The 19382-nt window shown below is 57.8% G+C and overlaps 5 protein-coding genes across 9 annotated transcripts; all 5 read left to right on the top strand.

Annotated features, from left to right (window-relative positions):
- The first annotated feature begins 1 nt into the window (after position 1).
- LOC308187359 (uncharacterized protein) lies at positions 2–3683 on the top strand. The gene is made up of 4 exons (XM_080609515.1): positions 2–583; positions 843–997; positions 1380–1476; positions 1614–3683. The coding sequence occupies exons 1-4, from the start codon at positions 315–317 to the stop codon at positions 2521–2523; spliced, it is 1431 nt and encodes a 476-aa protein (XP_080465641.1). The 5' UTR covers positions 2–314; the 3' UTR covers positions 2524–3683.
- A 692-nt stretch (positions 3684–4375) lies between these two features.
- LOC308187363 (uncharacterized protein) lies at positions 4376–6396 on the top strand (the record flags this gene model as incomplete). Its single annotated transcript, XM_080609518.1, has 3 exons — positions 4376–4870; positions 5253–5349; positions 5487–6396. Exons 1-3 carry the CDS (start codon positions 4546–4548, stop codon positions 6394–6396), a joined length of 1332 nt encoding a protein of 443 aa, XP_080465644.1. The 5' UTR covers positions 4376–4545.
- LOC308187362 (uncharacterized protein) lies at positions 6312–8332 on the top strand (the record flags this gene model as incomplete). Its single annotated transcript, XM_080609517.1, has 3 exons — positions 6312–6806; positions 7189–7285; positions 7423–8332. Exons 1-3 carry the CDS (start codon positions 6482–6484, stop codon positions 8330–8332), a joined length of 1332 nt encoding a protein of 443 aa, XP_080465643.1. The 5' UTR covers positions 6312–6481.
- On the top strand, positions 8248–11428 carry LOC308187353 (uncharacterized protein). 3 transcript variants are annotated; one of them, XR_013944626.1, is made up of 4 exons: positions 8248–8742; positions 9125–9221; positions 9359–10678; positions 11061–11428. XR_013944626.1 is itself a non-coding variant. In XM_080609508.1 (3 exons), the coding sequence occupies exons 1-3, from the start codon at positions 8418–8420 to the stop codon at positions 10266–10268; spliced, it is 1332 nt and encodes a 443-aa protein (XP_080465634.1). In that variant the 5' UTR covers positions 8248–8417; the 3' UTR covers positions 10269–11428. The 3 variants fall into 3 exon arrangements, 1 of the variants encoding a protein (XP_080465634.1); XR_013944627.1 differs by having other exon boundaries at positions 9359–11157; positions 11295–11428; XM_080609508.1 differs by having other exon boundaries at positions 9359–11428.
- Positions 11429–11495: 67 nt separating this feature from the next.
- Positions 11496–19336, top strand: LOC308187350 (uncharacterized protein). 3 transcript variants are annotated; one of them, XR_013944625.1, is made up of 4 exons: positions 11496–12614; positions 12997–13093; positions 13231–14550; positions 14933–19336. XR_013944625.1 is itself a non-coding variant. In XM_080609505.1 (3 exons), exons 1-3 carry the CDS (start codon positions 12290–12292, stop codon positions 14138–14140), a joined length of 1332 nt encoding a protein of 443 aa, XP_080465631.1. In that variant the 5' UTR covers positions 11496–12289; the 3' UTR covers positions 14141–14919. The 3 variants fall into 3 exon arrangements, 2 of the variants coding, with proteins under 2 accessions (XP_080465631.1, XP_080465630.1); XM_080609505.1 differs by lacking the exon at positions 14933–19336 and having other exon boundaries at positions 13231–14919; XM_080609504.1 differs by lacking the exons at positions 11496–12614; positions 12997–13093 and having other exon boundaries at positions 13546–14550; positions 14933–15029; positions 15167–19336.
- Positions 19337–19382: the final 46 nt, after the last annotated feature.

The following is a 19382-nucleotide window of genomic DNA, read 5'->3' as shown; positions in this document are numbered from 1 at the left end:
TGAGACCCCAGGCCCTTTCCTGGGGCCACCAGCCATTTGGGGGACCCCCCACAGCCTGGGACATTGAGCCTCAGCCACCAAAATGGGTGGGCTGCAACGCAGGGCCTCCGCTGAGGCCGACATCCCAGCATGTCCCTCATTTCTCGCTGCCTGGGGAAGGGGGAGAACATCGCCCTCGTCCTGAAGGACGTGGGGGTGCTCCTCATCGAAGGCACGAGAGTGCAAATGAAATTTTATTACGAATTCCTGGAGAAGCTGTCCGGGAAGGAGAACCTTCAGAAGGCCGTTTTCAACGTGAGGGTTTGGTTTTCCCCATGGCCTGGGCAGCCTCACAAGGGTGCAGTAGCAATGCTTGCCCCTGGCCCACCAAGACCTCTTGGGTTGGAGCTCTTGGCCAACCTCTTGGGGTGGCCAACCAACCCGAGCCCTGGGCTCCTCCAGGACCGAGTGGAGGCCAGGCAGAGGACATTTGCCATCTCCATGCTCCTCCATTGCAGATCCCCCAGCTGACGGACATGGTGGTGTCCCGGGTGGCACCCTTGGCCTCCCCGACCTTCTCGGGCCGTGTCATCGTCTTTCCCGAGTGAGTATATTTGTGGCCGTGGCCGCTGCTCCAGTTCAGTAGCATTTTCTCCTTGTGCCCATGGGTGCCCAGCCAGTGAGGTGGATCTGATGGGGCAGACGGAGGAATTCAGACAACGTCTGCTTCCCATCGAGGCCTGGGCTTCTTTGCTGGGCGAGCCCATTTCCCAGAACGGTCCTTGGGGACAGGGCCTTTATGGCACTGTGAAAAGGGGTGATTGTGGCGTGCCCTGGGTCACGCTGATGTCTTCTTTTGCCAGGTTTGAAATGGAGAGCATGCACAAAACACCACCCCAGGACCATCACAAAGCCTGGAGCAAGGAGAAGAAGAAAGAAGGGGCTTCGCCTCTTCTTGGCCAAGTCGGGAGACGCAAAGCGGCTGCTGGCTCCTCTCCAGAGCACAGGGAACCAACTGGTGAGAAAACCCATTGCGGAGCACCCAAAGGCTCTGACTTGCACCACAGCCTCTTGTCTGTGAGCCTTCAAAATGGAGCCCCCGGGTGTGAGGTGCCTGAGGTGCCCGGCCCTGGGTGCTGCAGGAGGACGGGGATCAAGACACCCCCTAAAACTGGCTGTAGCCAGCTCCTCTCTCCCAGAACTTGGCTCCAAAAAAAACATGTCGTGGCCTAGAAATGAGCTGGGCAAGGGCTGGTGCCAAGGAGGGCCGAGGCCCCTGGAGATGGAGGCTGCGAGGGGAGCACAGCGGCCTCTGGGAGCAGCCTCAGCACCCTGCGTGTCCCCGGGGATGGCAGCATCACAGAAATGTTCTTCTTGACACCTCTCCTTCCCGATTCTAGGTGAAGGGCCTGGACTTCCTTCCCTTGCCCCCACGGAGCTGACGGAACAAGCAGTCCAGCAGGGTGAAACGGAGAATACGGGGGAGGCTCCCTTGAGGTGAGGCTGGAGGCTCCGGACGGGTGGGATGAGGCCGCCGGGAGCCCCCCCAGTTTCAGGGCTGCAGCATCAAGCGCTGCATTAGGGGTGCAGGATGCGGCCCCAAAACCATTGCGTATTCTTTGTTCTTTTGTCAGGCTGCCGGTGATCCCGGGGCTGCCTGCTCGCAAGGACAGAAAATCAGCGCCCAAAGGCAAGGGGGGACGAGCAAAGACAGACGGAGCCTTGAGGCGGAGAGTAGGAGGAGGAGCGGGGAAATTTCCTCCCTGTGAGGGAGAAAAGCTGACGACAACCGAAAGAAAGATCCCCCGGCCTCGAGGACCCACAGCGCTGTCATTTCCCGTGATAAGCGTGTTATCACCAGCGAGCTCAGAGGCCAGCCTCCCTGAGGAATCCGCCTACAACATCTTCAGGCTGCAGCCACCAGGAGACGAGGCAGAAAAACTGTTAAAAACGAGGCCTGAGACCCCAGGCCCTTTCCTGGGGCCACCAGCCATTTGGGGGACCCTCACAGCCTGGGACATTGAGCCTCAGCCACCAAAATGGGTGGGCTGCAACGCAGGGCCTCCGCTGAGGCCGACATCCCAGCATGTCCCTCATTTCTCGCTGCCTGGGGAAGGGGGAGAACATCGCCCTCGTCCTGAAGGACGTGGGGGTGCTCCTCATCGAAGGCACGAGAGTGCAAATGAAATTTTATTACGAATTCCTGGAGAAGCTGTCCGGGAAGGAGAACCTTCAGAAGGCCGTTTTCAACGTGAGGGTTTGGTTTTCCCCATGGCCTGGGCAGCCTCACAAGGGTGCAGTAGCAATGCTTGCCCCTGGCCCACCAAGACCTCTTGGGTTGGAGCTCTTGGCCAACCTCTTGGGGTGGCCAACCAACCCGAGCCCTGGGCTCCTCCAGGACCGAGTGGAGGCCAGGCAGAGGACATTTGCCATCTCCATGCTCCTCCATTGCAGATCCCCCAGCTGACGGACATGGTGGTGTCCCGGGTGGCACCCTTGGCCTCCCCGACCTTCTCGGGCCGTGTCATCGTCTTTCCCGAGTGAGTATATTTGTGGCCGTGGCCGCTGCTCCAGTTCAGTAGCATTTTCTCCTTGTGCCCATGGGTGCCCAGCCAGTGAGGTGGATCTGATGGGGCAGACGGAGGAATTCAGACAACGTCTGCTTCCCATCGAGGCCTGGGCTTCTTTGCTGGGCGAGCCCATTTCCCAGAACGGTCCTTGGGGACAGGGCCTTTATGGCACTGTGAAAACGGGTGATTGCCGTGTGCCCTGGGTCACGCTGATGTCTTCTTTTGCCAGATTTGAAATGGAGATCCTGCATAAAACACCACCCCAGGACCATCACAAAGCCTGGAGCAAGGAGAAGAAGAAAGAAGGGGCTTCGCCTCTTCTTGGCCAAGTCGGGAGACGCAAAGCGGCTGCTGGCTCCTCTCCAGAGCACAGGGAACCAACTGGTGAGAAAACCCATTGCGGAGCACCCAAAGGCTCTGACTTGCACCACAGCCTCTTGTCTGTGAGCCTTCAAAATGGAGCCCCTGGGTGTGAGGTGCCTGAGGTGCCCGGCCCTGGGTGCTGCAGGAGGACGGGGATCAAGACACCCCCTAAAACTGGCTGTAGCCAGCTCCTCTCTCCCAGAACTTGGCTCCAAAAAAAACATGTCATGGCCTAGAAATGAGCTGGGCAAGGGCTGGTGCCAAGGAGGGCCGAGGCCCCTGGAGATGGAGGCTGCGAGGGGAGCACAGCGGCCTCTGGGAGCAGCCTCAGCACCCTGCGTGTCCCCGGGGATGGCAGCATCACAGAAATGTTCTTCTTGACACCTCTCCTTCCCGATTCTAGGTGAAGGGCCTGGACTTCCTTCCCTTGCCCCCACGGAGCTGACGGAACAAGCAGTCCAGCAGGGTGAAACGGAGAATACGGGGGAGGCTCCCTTGAGGTGAGGCTGGAGGCTCCGGACGGGTGGGATGAGGCCGCCGGGAGCCCCCCCAGTTTCAGGGCTGCAGCATCAAGCGCTGCATTAGGGGTGCAGGATGCGGCCCCAAAACCATTGCGTATTCTTTGTTCTTTTGTCAGGCTGCCGGTGATCCCGGGGCTGCCTGCTCGCAAGGACAGAAAATCAGCGCCCAAAGGCAAGGGGGGACGAGCAAAGACAGACGGAGCCTTGAGGCGGAGAGTAGGAGGAGGAGCGGGGAAATTTCCTCCCTGTGAGGGAGAAAAGCTGATGACAACCGAAAGAAAGATCCCCCGGCCTCGAGGACCCACAGCGCTGTCATTTCCCGTGATAAGCGTGTTATCACCAGCGAGCTCAGAGGCCAGCCTCCCTGAGGAATCCGCCTACAACATCTTCAGGCTGCAGCCACCAGGAGACGAGGCAGAAGAACTGTTAAAAACGAGGCCTGAGACCCCAGGCCCTTTCCTGGGGCCACCAGCCATTTGGGGGACCCCCCACAGCCTGGGACATTGAGCCTCAGCCACCAAAATGGGTGGGCTGCAACGCAGGGCCTCCGCTGAGGCCGACATCCCAGCATGTCCCTCATTTCTCGCTGCCTGGGGAAGGGGGAGAACATCGCCCTCGTCCTGAAGGACGTGGGGGTGCTCCTCATCGAAGGCACGAGAGTGCAAATGAAATTTTATTACGAATTCCTGGAGAAGCTGTCCGGGAAGGAGAACCTTCAGAAGGCCGTTTTCAACGTGAGGGTTTGGTTTTCCCCATGGCCTGGGCAGCCTCACAAGGGTGCAGTAGCAATGCTTGCCCCTGGCCCACCAAGACCTCTTGGGTTGGAGCTCTTGGCCAACCTCTTGGGGTGGCCAACCAACCCGAGCCCTGGGCTCCTCCAGGACCGAGTGGAGGCCAGGCAGAGGACATTTGCCATCTCCATGCTCCTCCATTGCAGGTCCCCCAGCTGACGGACATGGTGGTGTCCCGGGTGGCACCCTTGGCCTCCCCGACCTTCTCGGGCCGTGTCATCGTCTTTCCCGAGTGAGTATATTTGTGGCCGTGGCCGCTGCTCCAGTTCAGTAGCATTTTCTCCTTGTGCCCATGGGTGCCCAGCCAGTGAGGTGGATCTGATGGGGCAGACGGAGGAATTCAGACAACGTCTGCTTCCCATCGAGGCCTGGGCTTCTTTGCTGGGCGAGCCCATTTCCCAGAACGGTCCTTGGGGACAGGGCCTTTATGGCACTGTGAAAACGGGTGATTGCCGTGTGCCCTGGGTCACGCTGATGTCTTCTTTTGCCAGGTTTGAAATGGAGAGCATGCACAAAACACCACCCCAGGACCATCACAAAGCCTGGAGCAAGGAGAAGAAGAAAGAAGGGGCTTCGCCTCTTCTTGGCCAAGTCGGGAGACGCAAAGCGGCTGCTGGCTCCTCTCCAGAGCACAGGGAACCAACTGGTGAGAAAACCCATTGCGGAGCACCCAAAGGCTCTGACTTGCACCACAGCCTCTTGTCTGTGAGCCTTCAAAATGGAGCCCCCGGGTGTGAGGTGCCTGAGGTGCCCGGCCCTGGGTGCTGCAGGAGGACGGGGATCAAGACACCCCCTAAAACTGGCTGTAGCCAGCTCCTCTCTCCCAGAACTTGGCTCCAAAAAAAACATGTCGTGGCCTAGAAATGAGCTGGGCAAGGGCTGGTGCCAAGGAGGGCCGAGGCCCCTGGAGATGGAGGCTGCGAGGGGGGCACAGCGGCCTCTGGGAGCAGCCTCAGCACCCTGCGTGTCCCCGGGGATGGCAGCATCGCAGAAATGTTCTTCTTGACACCTCTCCTTCCCGATTCTAGGTGAAGGGCCTGGACTTCCTTCCCTTGCCCCCACGGAGCTGACGGAACAAGCAGTCCAGCAGGGTGAAACGGAGAATACGGGGGAGGCTCCCTTGAGGTGAGGCTGGAGGCTCCGGACGGGTGGGATGAGGCCGCCGGGAGCCCCCCCAGTTTCAGGGCTGCAGCATCAAGCGCTGCATTAGGGGTGCAGGATGCGGCCCCAAAACCATTGCGTATTCTTTGTTCTTTTGTCAGGCTGCCGGTGATCCCGGGGCTGCCTGCTCGCAAGGACAGAAAATCAGCGCCCAAAGGCAAGGGGGGACGAGCAAAGACAGACGGAGCCTTGAGGCGGAGAGTAGGAGGAGGAGCGGGGAAATTTCCTCCCTGTGAGGGAGAAAAGCTGACGACAACCGAAAGAAAGATCCCCCGGCCTCGAGGACCCACAGTGCTGTCATTTCCCGTGATAAGCGTGTTATCACCAGCGAGCTCAGAGGCCAGCCTCCCTGAGGAATCCGCCTACAACATCTTCAGGCTGCAGCCACCAGGAGACGAGGCAGAAAAACTGTTAAAAACGAGGCCTGAGACCCCAGGCCCTTTCCTGGGGCCACCAGCCATTTGGGGGACCCTCACAGCCTGGGACATTGAGCCTCAGCCACCAAAATGGGTGGGCTGCAACGCAGGGCCTCCGCTGAGGCCGACATCCCAGCATGTCCCTCATTTCTCGCTGCCTGGGGAAGGGGGAGAACATCGCCCTCGTCCTGAAGGACGTGGGGGTGCTCCTCATCGAAGGCACGAGAGTGCAAATGAAATTTTATTACGAATTCCTGGAGAAGCTGTCCGGGAAGGAGAACCTTCAGAAGGCCGTTTTCAACGTGAGGGTTTGGTTTTCCCCATGGCCTGGGCAGCCTCACAAGGGTGCAGTAGCAATGCTTGCCCCTGGCCCACCAAGACCTCTTGGGTTGGAGCTCTTGGCCAACCTCTTGGGGTGGCCAACCAACCCGAGCCCTGGGCTCCTCCAGGACCGAGTGGAGGCCAGGCAGAGGACATTTGCCATCTCCATGCTCCTCCATTGCAGGTCCCCCAGCTGACGGACATGGTGGTGTCCCGGGTGGCACCCTTGGCCTCCCCGACCTTCTCGGGCCGTGTCATCGTCTTTCCCGAGTGAGTATATTTGTGGCCGTGGCCGCTGCTCCAGTTCAGTAGCATTTTCTCCTTGTGCCCATGGGTGCCCAGCCAGTGAGGTGGATCTGATGGGGCAGACGGAGGAATTCAGACAACGTCTGCTTCCCATCGAGGCCTGGGCTTCTTTGCTGGGCGAGCCCATTTCCCAGAACGGTCCTTGGGGACAGGGCCTTTATGGCACTGTGAAAACGGGTGATTGCCGTGTGCCCTGGGTCACGCTGATGTCTTCTTTTGCCAGGTTTGAAATGGAGAGCATGCACAAAACACCACCCCAGGACCATCACAAAGCCTGGAGCAAGGAGAAGAAGAAAGAAGGGGCTTCGCCTCTTCTTGGCCAAGTCGGGAGACGCAAAGCGGCTGCTGGCTCCTCTCCAGAGCACAGGGAACCAACTGGTGAGAAAACCCATTGCGGAGCACCCAAAGGCTCTGACTTGCACCACAGCCTCTTGTCTGTGAGCCTTCAAAATGGAGCCCCCGGGTGTGAGGTGCCTGAGGTGCCCGGCCCTGGGTGCTGCAGGAGGACGGGGATCAAGACACCCCCTAAAACTGGCTGTAGCCAGCTCCTCTCTCCCAGAACTTGGCTCCAAAAAAAACATGTCGTGGCCTAGAAATGAGCTGGGCAAGGGCTGGTGCCAAGGAGGGCCGAGGCCCCTGGAGATGGAGGCTGCGAGGGGGGCACAGCGGCCTCTGGGAGCAGCCTCAGCACCCTGCGTGTCCCCGGGGATGGCAGCATCGCAGAAATGTTCTTCTTGACACCTCTCCTTCCCGATTCTAGGTGAAGGGCCTGGACTTCCTTCCCTTGCCCCCACGGAGCTGACGGAACAAGCAGTCCAGCAGGGTGAAACGGAGAATACGGGGGAGGCTCCCTTGAGGTGAGGCTGGAGGCTCCGGACGGGTGGGATGAGGCCGCCGGGAGCCCCCCCAGTTTCAGGGCTGCAGCATCAAGCGCTGCATTAGGGGTGCAGGATGCGGCCCCAAAACCATTGCGTATTCTTTGTTCTTTTGTCAGGCTGCCGGTGATCCCGGGGCTGCCTGCTCGCAAGGACAGAAAATCAGCGCCCAAAGGCAAGGGGGGACGAGCAAAGACAGACGGAGCCTTGAGGCGGAGAGTAGGAGGAGGAGCGGGGAAATTTCCTCCCTGTGAGGGAGAAAAGCTGACGACAACCGAAAGAAAGATCCCCCGGCCTCGAGGACCCACAGTGCTGTCATTTCCCGTGATAAGCGTGTTATCACCAGCGAGCTCAGAGGCCAGCCTCCCTGAGGAATCCGCCTACAACATCTTCAGGCTGCAGCCACCAGGAGACGAGGCAGAAAAACTGTTAAAAACGAGGCCTGAGACCCCAGGCCCTTTCCTGGGGCCACCAGCCATTTGGGGGACCCTCACAGCCTGGGACATTGAGCCTCAGCCACCAAAATGGGTGGGCTGCAACGCAGGGCCTCCGCTGAGGCCGACATCCCAGCATGTCCCTCATTTCTCGCTGCCTGGGGAAGGGGGAGAACATCGCCCTCGTCCTGAAGGACGTGGGGGTGCTCCTCATCGAAGGCACGAGAGTGCAAATGAAATTTTATTACGAATTCCTGGAGAAGCTGTCCGGGAAGGAGAACCTTCAGAAGGCCGTTTTCAACGTGAGGGTTTGGTTTTCCCCATGGCCTGGGCAGCCTCACAAGGGTGCAGTAGCAATGCTTGCCCCTGGCCCACCAAGACCTCTTGGGTTGGAGCTCTTGGCCAACCTCTTGGGGTGGCCAACCAACCCGAGCCCTGGGCTCCTCCAGGACCGAGTGGAGGCCAGGCAGAGGACATTTGCCATCTCCATGCTCCTCCATTGCAGGTCCCCCAGCTGACGGACATGGTGGTGTCCCGGGTGGCACCCTTGGCCTCCCCGACCTTCTCGGGCCGTGTCATCGTCTTTCCCGAGTGAGTATATTTGTGGCCGTGGCCGCTGCTCCAGTTCAGTAGCATTTTCTCCTTGTGCCCATGGGTGCCCAGCCAGTGAGGTGGATCTGATGGGGCAGACGGAGGAATTCAGACAACGTCTGCTTCCCATCGAGGCCTGGGCTTCTTTGCTGGGCGAGCCCATTTCCCAGAACGGTCCTTGGGGACAGGGCCTTTATGGCACTGTGAAAACGGGTGATTGCCGTGTGCCCTGGGTCACGCTGATGTCTTCTTTTGCCAGGTTTGAAATGGAGAGCATGCACAAAACACCACCCCAGGACCATCACAAAGCCTGGAGCAAGGAGAAGAAGAAAGAAGGGGCTTCGCCTCTTCTTGGCCAAGTCGGGAGACGCAAAGCGGCTGCTGGCTCCTCTCCAGAGCACAGGGAACCAACTGGTGAGAAAACCCATTGCGGAGCACCCAAAGGCTCTGACTTGCACCACAGCCTCTTGTCTGTGAGCCTTCAAAATGGAGCCCCCGGGTGTGAGGTGCCTGAGGTGCCCGGCCCTGGGTGCTGCAGGAGGACGGGGATCAAGACACCCCCTAAAACTGGCTGTAGCCAGCTCCTCTCTCCCAGAACTTGGCTCCAAAAAAAACATGTCGTGGCCTAGAAATGAGCTGGGCAAGGGCTGGTGCCAAGGAGGGCCGAGGCCCCTGGAGATGGAGGCTGCGAGGGGGGCACAGCGGCCTCTGGGAGCAGCCTCAGCACCCTGCGTGTCCCCGGGGATGGCAGCATCACAGAAATGTTCTTCTTGACACCTCTCCTTCCCGATTCTAGGTGAAGGGCCTGGACTTCCTTCCCTTGCCCCCACGGAGCTGACGGAACAAGCAGTCCAGCAGGGTGAAACGGAGAATACGGGGGAGGCTCCCTTGAGGTGAGGCTGGAGGCTCCGGACGGGTGGGATGAGGCCGCCGGGAGCCCCCCCAGTTTCAGGGCTGCAGCATCAAGCGCTGCATTAGGGGTGCAGGATGCGGCCCCAAAACCATTGCGTATTCTTTGTTCTTTTGTCAGGCTGCCGGTGATCCCGGGGCTGCCTGCTCGCAAGGACAGAAAATCAGCGCCCAAAGGCAAGGGGGGACGAGCAAAGACAGACGGAGCCTTGAGGCGGAGAGTAGGAGGAGGAGCGGGGAAATTTCCTCCCTGTGAGGGAGAAAAGCTGACGACAACCGAAAGAAAGATCCCCCGGCCTCGAGGACCCACAGTGCTGTCATTTCCCGTGATAAGCGTGTTATCACCAGCGAGCTCAGAGGCCAGCCTCCCTGAGGAATCCGCCTACAACATCTTCAGGCTGCAGCCACCAGGAGACGAGGCAGAAAAACTGTTAAAAACGAGGCCTGAGACCCCAGGCCCTTTCCTGGGGCCACCAGCCATTTGGGGGACCCTCACAGCCTGGGACATTGAGCCTCAGCCACCAAAATGGGTGGGCTGCAACGCAGGGCCTCCGCTGAGGCCGACATCCCAGCATGTCCCTCATTTCTCGCTGCCTGGGGAAGGGGGAGAACATCGCCCTCGTCCTGAAGGACGTGGGGGTGCTCCTCATCGAAGGCACGAGAGTGCAAATGAAATTTTATTACGAATTCCTGGAGAAGCTGTCCGGGAAGGAGAACCTTCAGAAGGCCGTTTTCAACGTGAGGGTTTGGTTTTCCCCATGGCCTGGGCAGCCTCACAAGGGTGCAGTAGCAATGCTTGCCCCTGGCCCACCAAGACCTCTTGGGTTGGAGCTCTTGGCCAACCTCTTGGGGTGGCCAACCAACCCGAGCCCTGGGCTCCTCCAGGACCGAGTGGAGGCCAGGCAGAGGACATTTGCCATCTCCATGCTCCTCCATTGCAGATCCCCCAGCTGACGGACATGGTGGTGTCCCGGGTGGCACCCTTGGCCTCCCCGACCTTCTCGGGCCGTGTCATCGTCTTTCCCGAGTGAGTATATTTGTGGCCGTGGCCGCTGCTCCAGTTCAGTAGCATTTTCTCCTTGTGCCCATGGGTGCCCAGCCAGTGAGGTGGATCTGATGGGGCAGACGGAGGAATTCAGACAACGTCTGCTTCCCATCGAGGCCTGGGCTTCTTTGCTGGGCGAGCCCATTTCCCAGAACGGTCCTTGGGGACAGGGCCTTTATGGCACTGTGAAAACGGGTGATTGCCGTGTGCCCTGGGTCACGCTGATGTCTTCTTTTGCCAGATTTGAAATGGAGAGCATGCATAAAACACCACCCCAGGACCATCACAAAGCCTGGAGCAAGGAGAAGAAGAAAGAAGGGGCTTCGCCTCTTCTTGGCCAAGTCGGGAGACGCAAAGCGGCTGCTGGCTCCTCTCCAGAGCACAGGGAACCAACTGGTGAGAAAACCCATTGCGGAGCACCCAAAGGCTCTGACTTGCACCACAGCCTCTTGTCTGTGAGCCTTCAAAATGGAGCCCCCGGGTGTGAGGTGCCTGAGGTGCCCGGCCCTGGGTGCTGCAGGAGGACGGGGATCAAGACACCCCCTAAAACTGGCTGTAGCCAGCTCCTCTCTCCCAGAACTTGGCTCCAAAAAAAACATGTCGTGGCCTAGAAATGAGCTGGGCAAGGGCTGGTGCCAAGGAGGGCCGAGGCCCCTGGAGATGGAGGCTGCGAGGGGAGCACAGCGGCCTCTGGGAGCAGCCTCAGCACCCTGCGTGTCCCCGGGGATGGCAGCATCACAGAAATGTTCTTCTTGACACCTCTCCTTCCCGATTCTAGGTGAAGGGCCTGGACTTCCTTCCCTTGCCCCCACGGAGCTGACGGAACAAGCAGTCCAGCAGGGTGAAACGGAGAATACGGGGGAGGCTCCCTTGAGGTGAGGCTGGAGGCTCCGGACGGGTGGGATGAGGCCGCCGGGAGCCCCCCCAGTTTCAGGGCTGCAGCATCAAGCGCTGCATTAGGGGTGCAGGATGCGGCCCCAAAACCATTGCGTATTCTTTGTTCTTTTGTCAGGCTGCCGGTGATCCCGGGGCTGCCTGCTCGCAAGGACAGAAAATCAGCGCCCAAAGGCAAGGGGGGACGAGCAAAGACAGACGGAGCCTTGAGGCGGAGAGTAGGAGGAGGAGCGGGGAAATTTCCTCCCTGTGAGGGAGAAAAGCTGATGACAACCGAAAGAAAGATCCCCCGGCCTCGAGGACCCACAGTGCTGTCATTTCCCGTGATAAGCGTGTTATCACCAGCGAGCTCAGAGGCCAGCCTCCCTGAGGAATCCGCCTACAACATCTTCAGGCTGCAGCCACCAGGAGACGAGGCAGAAGAACTGTTAAAAACGAGGCCTGAGACCCCAGGCCCTTTCCTGGGGCCACCAGCCATTTGGGGGACCCTCACAGCCTGGGACATTGAGCCTCAGCCACCAAAATGGGTGGGCTGCAACGCAGGGCCTCCGCTGAGGCCGACATCCCAGCATGTCCCTCATTTCTCGCTGCCTGGGGAAGGGGGAGAACATCGCCCTCGTCCTGAAGGACGTGGGGGTGCTCCTCATCGAAGGCACGAGAGTGCAAATGAAATTTTATTACGAATTCCTGGAGAAGCTGTCCGGGAAGGAGAACCTTCAGAAGGCCGTTTTCAACGTGAGGGTTTGGTTTTCCCCATGGCCTGGGCAGCCTCACAAGGGTGCAGTAGCAATGCTTGCCCCTGGCCCACCAAGACCTCTTGGGTTGGAGCTCTTGGCCAACCTCTTGGGGTGGCCAACCAACCCGAGCCCTGGGCTCCTCCAGGACCGAGTGGAGGCCAGGCAGAGGACATTTGCCATCTCCATGCTCCTCCATTGCAGATCCCCCAGCTGACGGACATGGTGGTGTCCCGGGTGGCACCCTTGGCCTCCCCGACCTTCTCGGGCCGTGTCATCGTCTTTCCCGAGTGAGTATATTTGTGGCCGTGGCCGCTGCTCCAGTTCAGTAGCATTTTCTCCTTGTGCCCATGGGTGCCCAGCCAGTGAGGTGGATCTGATGGGGCAGACGGAGGAATTCAGACAACGTCTGCTTCCCATCGAGGCCTGGGCTTCTTTGCTGGGCGAGCCCATTTCCCAGAACGGTCCTTGGGGACAGGGCCTTTATGGCACTGTGAAAACGGGTGATTGCCGTGTGCCCTGGGTCACGCTGATGTCTTCTTTTGCCAGGTTTGAAATGGAGAGCATGCACAAAACACCACCCCAGGACCATCACAAAGCCTGGAGCAAGGAGAAGAAGAAAGAAGGGGCTTCGCCTCTTCTTGGCCAAGTCGGGAGACGCAAAGCGGCTGCTGGCTCCTCTCCAGAGCACAGGGAACCAACTGGTGAGAAAACCCATTGCGGAGCACCCAAAGGCTCTGACTTGCACCACAGCCTCTTGTCTGTGAGCCTTCAAAATGGAGCCCCCGGGTGTGAGGTGCCTGAGGTGCCCGGCCCTGGGTGCTGCAGGAGGACGGGGATCAAGACACCCCCTAAAACTGGCTGTAGCCAGCTCCTCTCTCCCAGAACTTGGCTCCAAAAAAAACATGTCGTGGCCTAGAAATGAGCTGGGCAAGGGCTGGTGCCAAGGAGGGCCGAGGCCCCTGGAGATGGAGGCTGCGAGGGGAGCACAGCGGCCTCTGGGAGCAGCCTCAGCACCCTGCGTGTCCCCGGGGATGGCAGCATCACAGAAATGTTCTTCTTGACACCTCTCCTTCCCGATTCTAGGTGAAGGGCCTGGACTTCCTTCCCTTGCCCCCACGGAGCTGACGGAACAAGCAGTCCAGCAGGGTGAAACGGAGAATACGGGGGAGGCTCCCTTGAGGTGAGGCTGGAGGCTCCGGACGGGTGGGATGAGGCCGCCGGGAGCCCCCCCAGTTTCAGGGCTGCAGCATCAAGCGCTGCATTAGGGGTGCAGGATGCGGCCCCAAAACCATTGCGTATTCTTTGTTCTTTTGTCAGGCTGCCGGTGATCCCGGGGCTGCCTGCTCGCAAGGACAGAAAATCAGCGCCCAAAGGCAAGGGGGGACGAGCAAAGACAGACGGAGCCTTGAGGCGGAGAGTAGGAGGAGGAGCGGGGAAATTTCCTCCCTGTGAGGGAGAAAAGCTGACGACAACCGAAAGAAAGATCCCCCGGCCTCGAGGACCCACAGTGCTGTCATTTCCCGTGATAAGCGTGTTATCACCAGCGAGCTCAGAGGCCAGCCTCCCTGAGGAATCCGCCTACAACATCTTCAGGCTGCAGCCACCAGGAGACGAGGCAGAAAAACTGTTAAAAACGAGGCCTGAGACCCCAGGCCCTTTCCTGGGGCCACCAGCCATTTGGGGGACCCTCACAGCCTGGGACATTGAGCCTCAGCCACCAAAATGGGTGGGCTGCAACGCAGGGCCTCCGCTGAGGCCGACATCCCAGCATGTCCCTCATTTCTCGCTGCCTGGGGAAGGGGGAGAACATCGCCCTCGTCCTGAAGGACGTGGGGGTGCTCCTCATCGAAGGCACGAGAGTGCAAATGAAATTTTATTACGAATTCCTGGAGAAGCTGTCCGGGAAGGAGAACCTTCAGAAGGCCGTTTTCAACGTGAGGGTTTGGTTTTCCCCATGGCCTGGGCAGCCTCACAAGGGTGCAGTAGCAATGCTTGCCCCTGGCCCACCAAGACCTCTTGGGTTGGAGCTCTTGGCCAACCTCTTGGGGTGGCCAACCAACCCGAGCCCTGGGCTCCTCCAGGACCGAGTGGAGGCCAGGCAGAGGACATTTGCCATCTCCATGCTCCTCCATTGCAGGTCCCCCAGCTGACGGACATGGTGGTGTCCCGGGTGGCACCCTTGGCCTCCCCGACCTTCTCGGGCCGTGTCATCGTCTTTCCCGAGTGAGTATATTTGTGGCCGTGGCCGCTGCTCCAGTTCAGTAGCATTTTCTCCTTGTGCCCATGGGTGCCCAGCCAGTGAGGTGGATCTGATGGGGCAGACGGAGGAATTCAGACAACGTCTGCTTCCCATCGAGGCCTGGGCTTCTTTGCTGGGCGAGCCCATTTCCCAGAACGGTCCTTGGGGACAGGGCCTTTATGGCACTGTGAAAACGGGTGATTGCCGTGTGCCCTGGGTCACGCTGATGTCTTCTTTTGCCAGGTTTGAAATGGAGAGCATGCACAAAACACCACCCCAGGACCATCACAAAGCCTGGAGCAAGGAGAAGAAGAAAGAAGGGGCTTCGCCTCTTCTTGGCCAAGTCGGGAGACGCAAAGCGGCTGCTGGCTCCTCTCCAGAGCACAGGGAACCAACTGGTGAGAAAACCCATTGCGGAGCACCCAAAGGCTCTGACTTGCACCACAGCCTCTTGTCTGTGAGCCTTCAAAATGGAGCCCCCGGGTGTGAGGTGCCTGAGGTGCCCGGCCCTGGGTGCTGCAGGAGGACGGGGATCAAGACACCCCCTAAAACTGGCTGTAGCCAGCTCCTCTCTCCCAGAACTTGGCTCCAAAAAAAACATGTCGTGGCCTAGAAATGAGCTGGGCAAGGGCTGGTGCCAAGGAGGGCCGAGGCCCCTGGAGATGGAGGCTGCGAGGGGGGCACAGCGGCCTCTGGGAGCAGCCTCAGCACCCTGCGTGTCCCCGGGGATGGCAGCATCGCAGAAATGTTCTTCTTGACACCTCTCCTTCCCGATTCTAGGTGAAGGGCCTGGACTTCCTTCCCTTGCCCCCACGGAGCTGACGGAACAAGCAGTCCAGCAGGGTGAAACGGAGAATACGGGGGAGGCTCCCTTGAGGTGAGGCTGGAGGCTCCGGACGGGTGGGATGAGGCCGCCGGGAGCCCCCCCAGTTTCAGGGCTGCAGCATCAAGCGCTGCATTAGGGGTGCAGGATGCGGCCCCAAAACCATTGCGTATTCTTTGTTCTTTTGTCAGGCTGCCGGTGATCCCGGGGCTGCCTGCTCGCAAGGACAGAAAATCAGCGCCCAAAGGCAAGGGGGGACGAGCAAAGACAGACGGAGCCTTGAGGCGGAGAGTAGGAGGAGGAGCGGGGAAATTTCCTCCCTGTGAGGGAGAAAAGCTGACGACAACCGAAAGAAAGATCCCCCGGCCTCGAGGACCCACAGTGCTGTCATTTCCCGTGATAAGCGTGTTATCACCAGCGAGCTCAGAGGCCAGCCTCCCTGAGGAATCCGCCTACAACATCTTCAGGCTGCAGCCACCAGGAAACGAGGCAGAAGAACTGTTAAAAACGAGGCCTGAGACCCCAGGCCCTTTCCTGGGGCCACCAGCCATTTGGGGGACCCTCACAGCCTGGGACTTTTTTTTTTTTTGTCTTAAATATGCTCTCACAGAGGTGCAAAAGAACATCACTTATTGGCTCAGCTCTGGTCAGCAGTGGGGCCCTTACCAAACATGGGCAGCTTCTAGATCCTTCTCACAGAAGCCACCCCTATGGCCCCCTGCCACCAAAACCTTGCCACGTAAACCCACTACACTCTTCCAATTGCTTGGAGATGGCATCCAGAACAAACTGTTCCAACACCTTTCCAGGGTCAGAGGTGAGACTCGCTGGCCTGTAGTTTCCTGGATCCTCCTTTTTGCCCTTCTTGAAGACCGAAGTGACATTGGTATCCTCCAGTCTTCAGGCACCTCTCCTGTTCTCCAGGACCTTTCAAAAATGATAGAGAGCGGTTCGGAGATCACCTCTGCCAACTCCCTTAGCACACGTGGATGCATCCCATCGGGACCCATGGATTTGTGTGCGTTGAGCCCACTCAGACGCTCCCGAACCAGTCCCTCATCAACCAGGGGGGAGCCCTCCGTTTCCCAGACCCTTTCTCCTCCCGCCAGGGTCGAGGAGTCCCGGGGGGGGAGTCCTTGAAGAAAAGACTGAAGCAAAGAAAGCATTCAGTATCTCTGCCTTCTCGGCGTCTCCCGTTACCAGGACACCCCCCTCGTTCAGCAAGGGTCCCACATTATCCCTAGTCTTCCTTTTACTGTTTACATACTTAAAAAAAAAAACTTCTTATTATCCTTTATCTCTTTTGCAAGCCTCATCTCTAGGTGGGCTTTAGCTTTCCTCGTCATGTCCCTGCAGGCCCTGACAACACTTCTATACTCCTCCCAAGAGGAGAGGCCCTTTTTCCACATTTCATAGACCTTCCTCTTCCTTTTGATCTTATTGATGAGCTCCTTGCTCATCCACGCAGGTTTCCTGCCCCCTGTAGTGGGTTTACGTGGCAAGGTTTTGGTAGCAGGGGGCCATAGGGGTGGCTTCTGTGAGAAGGATCTAGAAGCTGCCCATATTTGGTAAGGACCCCAGTGCTGACCAGAGCTGAGCCAGTAAGTGATGTTGTTTTGCACCTCTGTGAGAGCATATTTAAGACCAAAAAAAACCCACAAAAACAACAACAAAAAAAAAAAAACGCTGCACCACACAGCAGCTGGGAGAGTGAGAGGAGTGAGGAACAGCCTTGCAGGCACCAAGGTCAGTGAAGGAGGAGGAGGAGAGGTGCTCCAGGTGCCAGAGCAGAAGTCCCCTGCGGCCTGTGGTGAGGACCGTGGTGAAGCAGGCTGTCCTCCTGCAGCCCATGGAGTACCACGGTGGAGCAGGGTTCCAAGCTGCAGCCCGTGGAGGAGGTGGACCTGCACTGACGGAGGCTGTGGCCTGTGGAGGACCCCTGCCGGAGCAGATTCCGGGCCGGACCTGCTGGGTCCTAGCACCAGGGGGTGGGGGGGCTGCTGTCACCCCTGGCTTCGCCCTCAGGATGTCAGCACCCGCGGCGGCACAAGCACAGCTCCTGCCTGCTTGGAGGTGGGGAGGGGAGGGGCTGGGGGGGGAACTCGTGGGGGGGGGGGGGATACTTCTTTGTCTTCTTACACTACTTCTCTACTTCTTCCTTTGTTGTCTTTATCGTCATCTTCGTCTTCCATCTTTGTCTTCATATTCTTCCTTCGTCATCTTCTGTCTTCTTCCTTCATCTTCGTCGTCTTCGTCTTCCATCTTCGTCATCTTCGTCGTCCTCGTCTTCCATTTTAATCTAATTCTAATGCACAACCAGACCCAGAGCATGGCCGAGGTAGAGGTTTGGCCCCTGACCAGGGATGCAGGGAAGTGTGAGCTGACACCTGGGGCCTCAGGAGCAAGAGGTGCTGGCAATCGCGTGTCACCTTGGGGTCCACAGCCCTGCAGGCCCGCACGTCCTTTGCTCTTCACTCTGCCCCAGCCCAGGGGGCTCTCTTCAGGTCGGTGGGGTTCATCTCTTCCCCGTTTCTTCCTGCCCCAGCCCTCTGGCACACGGACATAGCGATTTCTCGGTGTGCGTCCAGACACGGCGTTGCCCGTCCCTGGGGGCTCAGGAGGGGGCCAGGGGTTGGGTCACGGCAACCAGCTGTGGGGGGAGGGACTACAGCTCCCAGTGTGCTGTGGGGTGAGGGACTACAGCTCCCAGCGTGCTGTGGGGTGAGGGACTACAGCTCCCAGCATGCCTTGGGGCGAGGGATTTGAGCTGCCAGAATGCCACGGGGTGAAGGACTACAGCTCCCAGTGTGCTGTAGGGTGGAAGACTACAGCTCCCAGCATGCTGCAGGGCGAAGGACTGTGACTACATCTCCCATCATGCCATAGGAGCAGAGGCCTACAGCTCCCAGCATGCAATGGGGTGCGGGACTACAACTCCCAGCATGCCGTGGGCAGAGGTTTTGTGTCCAAAGCGACCTCTTTAGGCCTCAAATCCTCATTTTGAGTGCAAACAGCTCATTTTTGGGTTCCTAACTCACATGTTCAGGGCCTGCAGCCTCATTTCTGGCATCCTAACTTTCCTTTTAGGGATGAAACCCTCTTTTTAGGGTCCACACCCACATTTGTAGGAACTAAAGCCTCATTTTAGGGTCCAAAAATCCCATTTTTAGAATCCTACCTCTTCTTTTTATTGCCCAAAACCTCATTTTTAGATCCCAAAGCCTTCTCCTAAGATCCAAATGCCCATTTTTAGGGCTCAGATCCTCATTTTGAGATTCCTAACCCCCCCCCTTTTTGGGCCCAAATCTTTATTTTTAAGAGTCCGAAGTCTTTTAGGGTCCAATTCCCCCATTTTTGGGTTTCAAACAGTCATTTGTGAGCCTCGAGTTCAGATTTTCAGTGTCCAAATCCTATTTTTGAGTGTCCAAATTGTACTTACAGGGCCCAAAGCCTCATTTTTAGGGCCCAAAGCCTCACTTTGGGATCCAAAGCTTCCTCTTTGGGGACAAAAACCATCATTTTGAGAGGCTAAACCCTCATTTTTAGGTCCCCAAAACTTCTTTTTACAATCCTAAGCCTCCTTTTGAGGTCCAGACCTTTATTTTTTTGGGTCCAAAGCCTCATTATTACTGCCCAAAGGCGCATTTTTAGGATTCAAGTCCTTATTTCAGGCTCCAAAGACTCAGTTTCAGGTTTTTGGGGGTTCTTTTTTAATTATTTAATTACTTAATTTTAATTTTTCTTTTTTTTTTAATTTCTTTTACCAAGTTTACACGGAATAAAAACCAAACAACTGTGGCCATTTGGTGCAATTTTGGCCAAAAAAAAAAGAAAAAGACAAAACCCCAGAGCTTGGCAGGGGCCAGCACTGGGGTTTCACCAACGGACTTTTAATTAAACTGCTGAAAATTAGGGACGAGCTTTTAACTCCTTGCTGCCTGCCACCAACCACTAATTGTATTTATTATTATTATTATTTTAACTCAAAAAATAGCATTTTTAGGTCGTCTCAGACCCTGGTTATCAGCCCCGTCCTGGTGGGACCCACTCAGGTGAGAAATGGTGATTTTGCAGGATCTTGCCCCAAAACGTGGCTTGGGGTCTGTGAGTGGGGGGGAGGTGGGGGGAAAAAAATCTTTATTTTTTTGCCTCATCCCAGTATGAAAAAAATATATATTTGGTAGAAATATCTTTTTTCTTGGAAATGCCTTTTTTTTTTTTTCTTTTTCCCCCTCTGTGTTGCTGCCTTCATGTCCCTTTGGGTGCCCCCCCAAATCCCTTCAGGGGCCCCTGTGTCCCTTTGGGGGTCCCCCAAGTCTGTTAATATCCCTTTGGTTCCCCCCCCTCATATCTCTTTGGGTGCCCCCTGGGTTCCTTTGAGTGCCCCCAAATCCCTTTGGGTACCCC

The sequence above is a fragment of the Anser brachyrhynchus genome (assembly GCF_964034855.1).
Source record: "Anser brachyrhynchus genome assembly, contig: SCAFFOLD_303, whole genome shotgun sequence".
Classification (NCBI taxonomy): domain Eukaryota; kingdom Metazoa; phylum Chordata; class Aves; order Anseriformes; family Anatidae; genus Anser; species Anser brachyrhynchus.
Note: the sequence above shows the minus strand (reverse complement) of the source record. Positions and strands in the feature narration are given on the sequence as shown.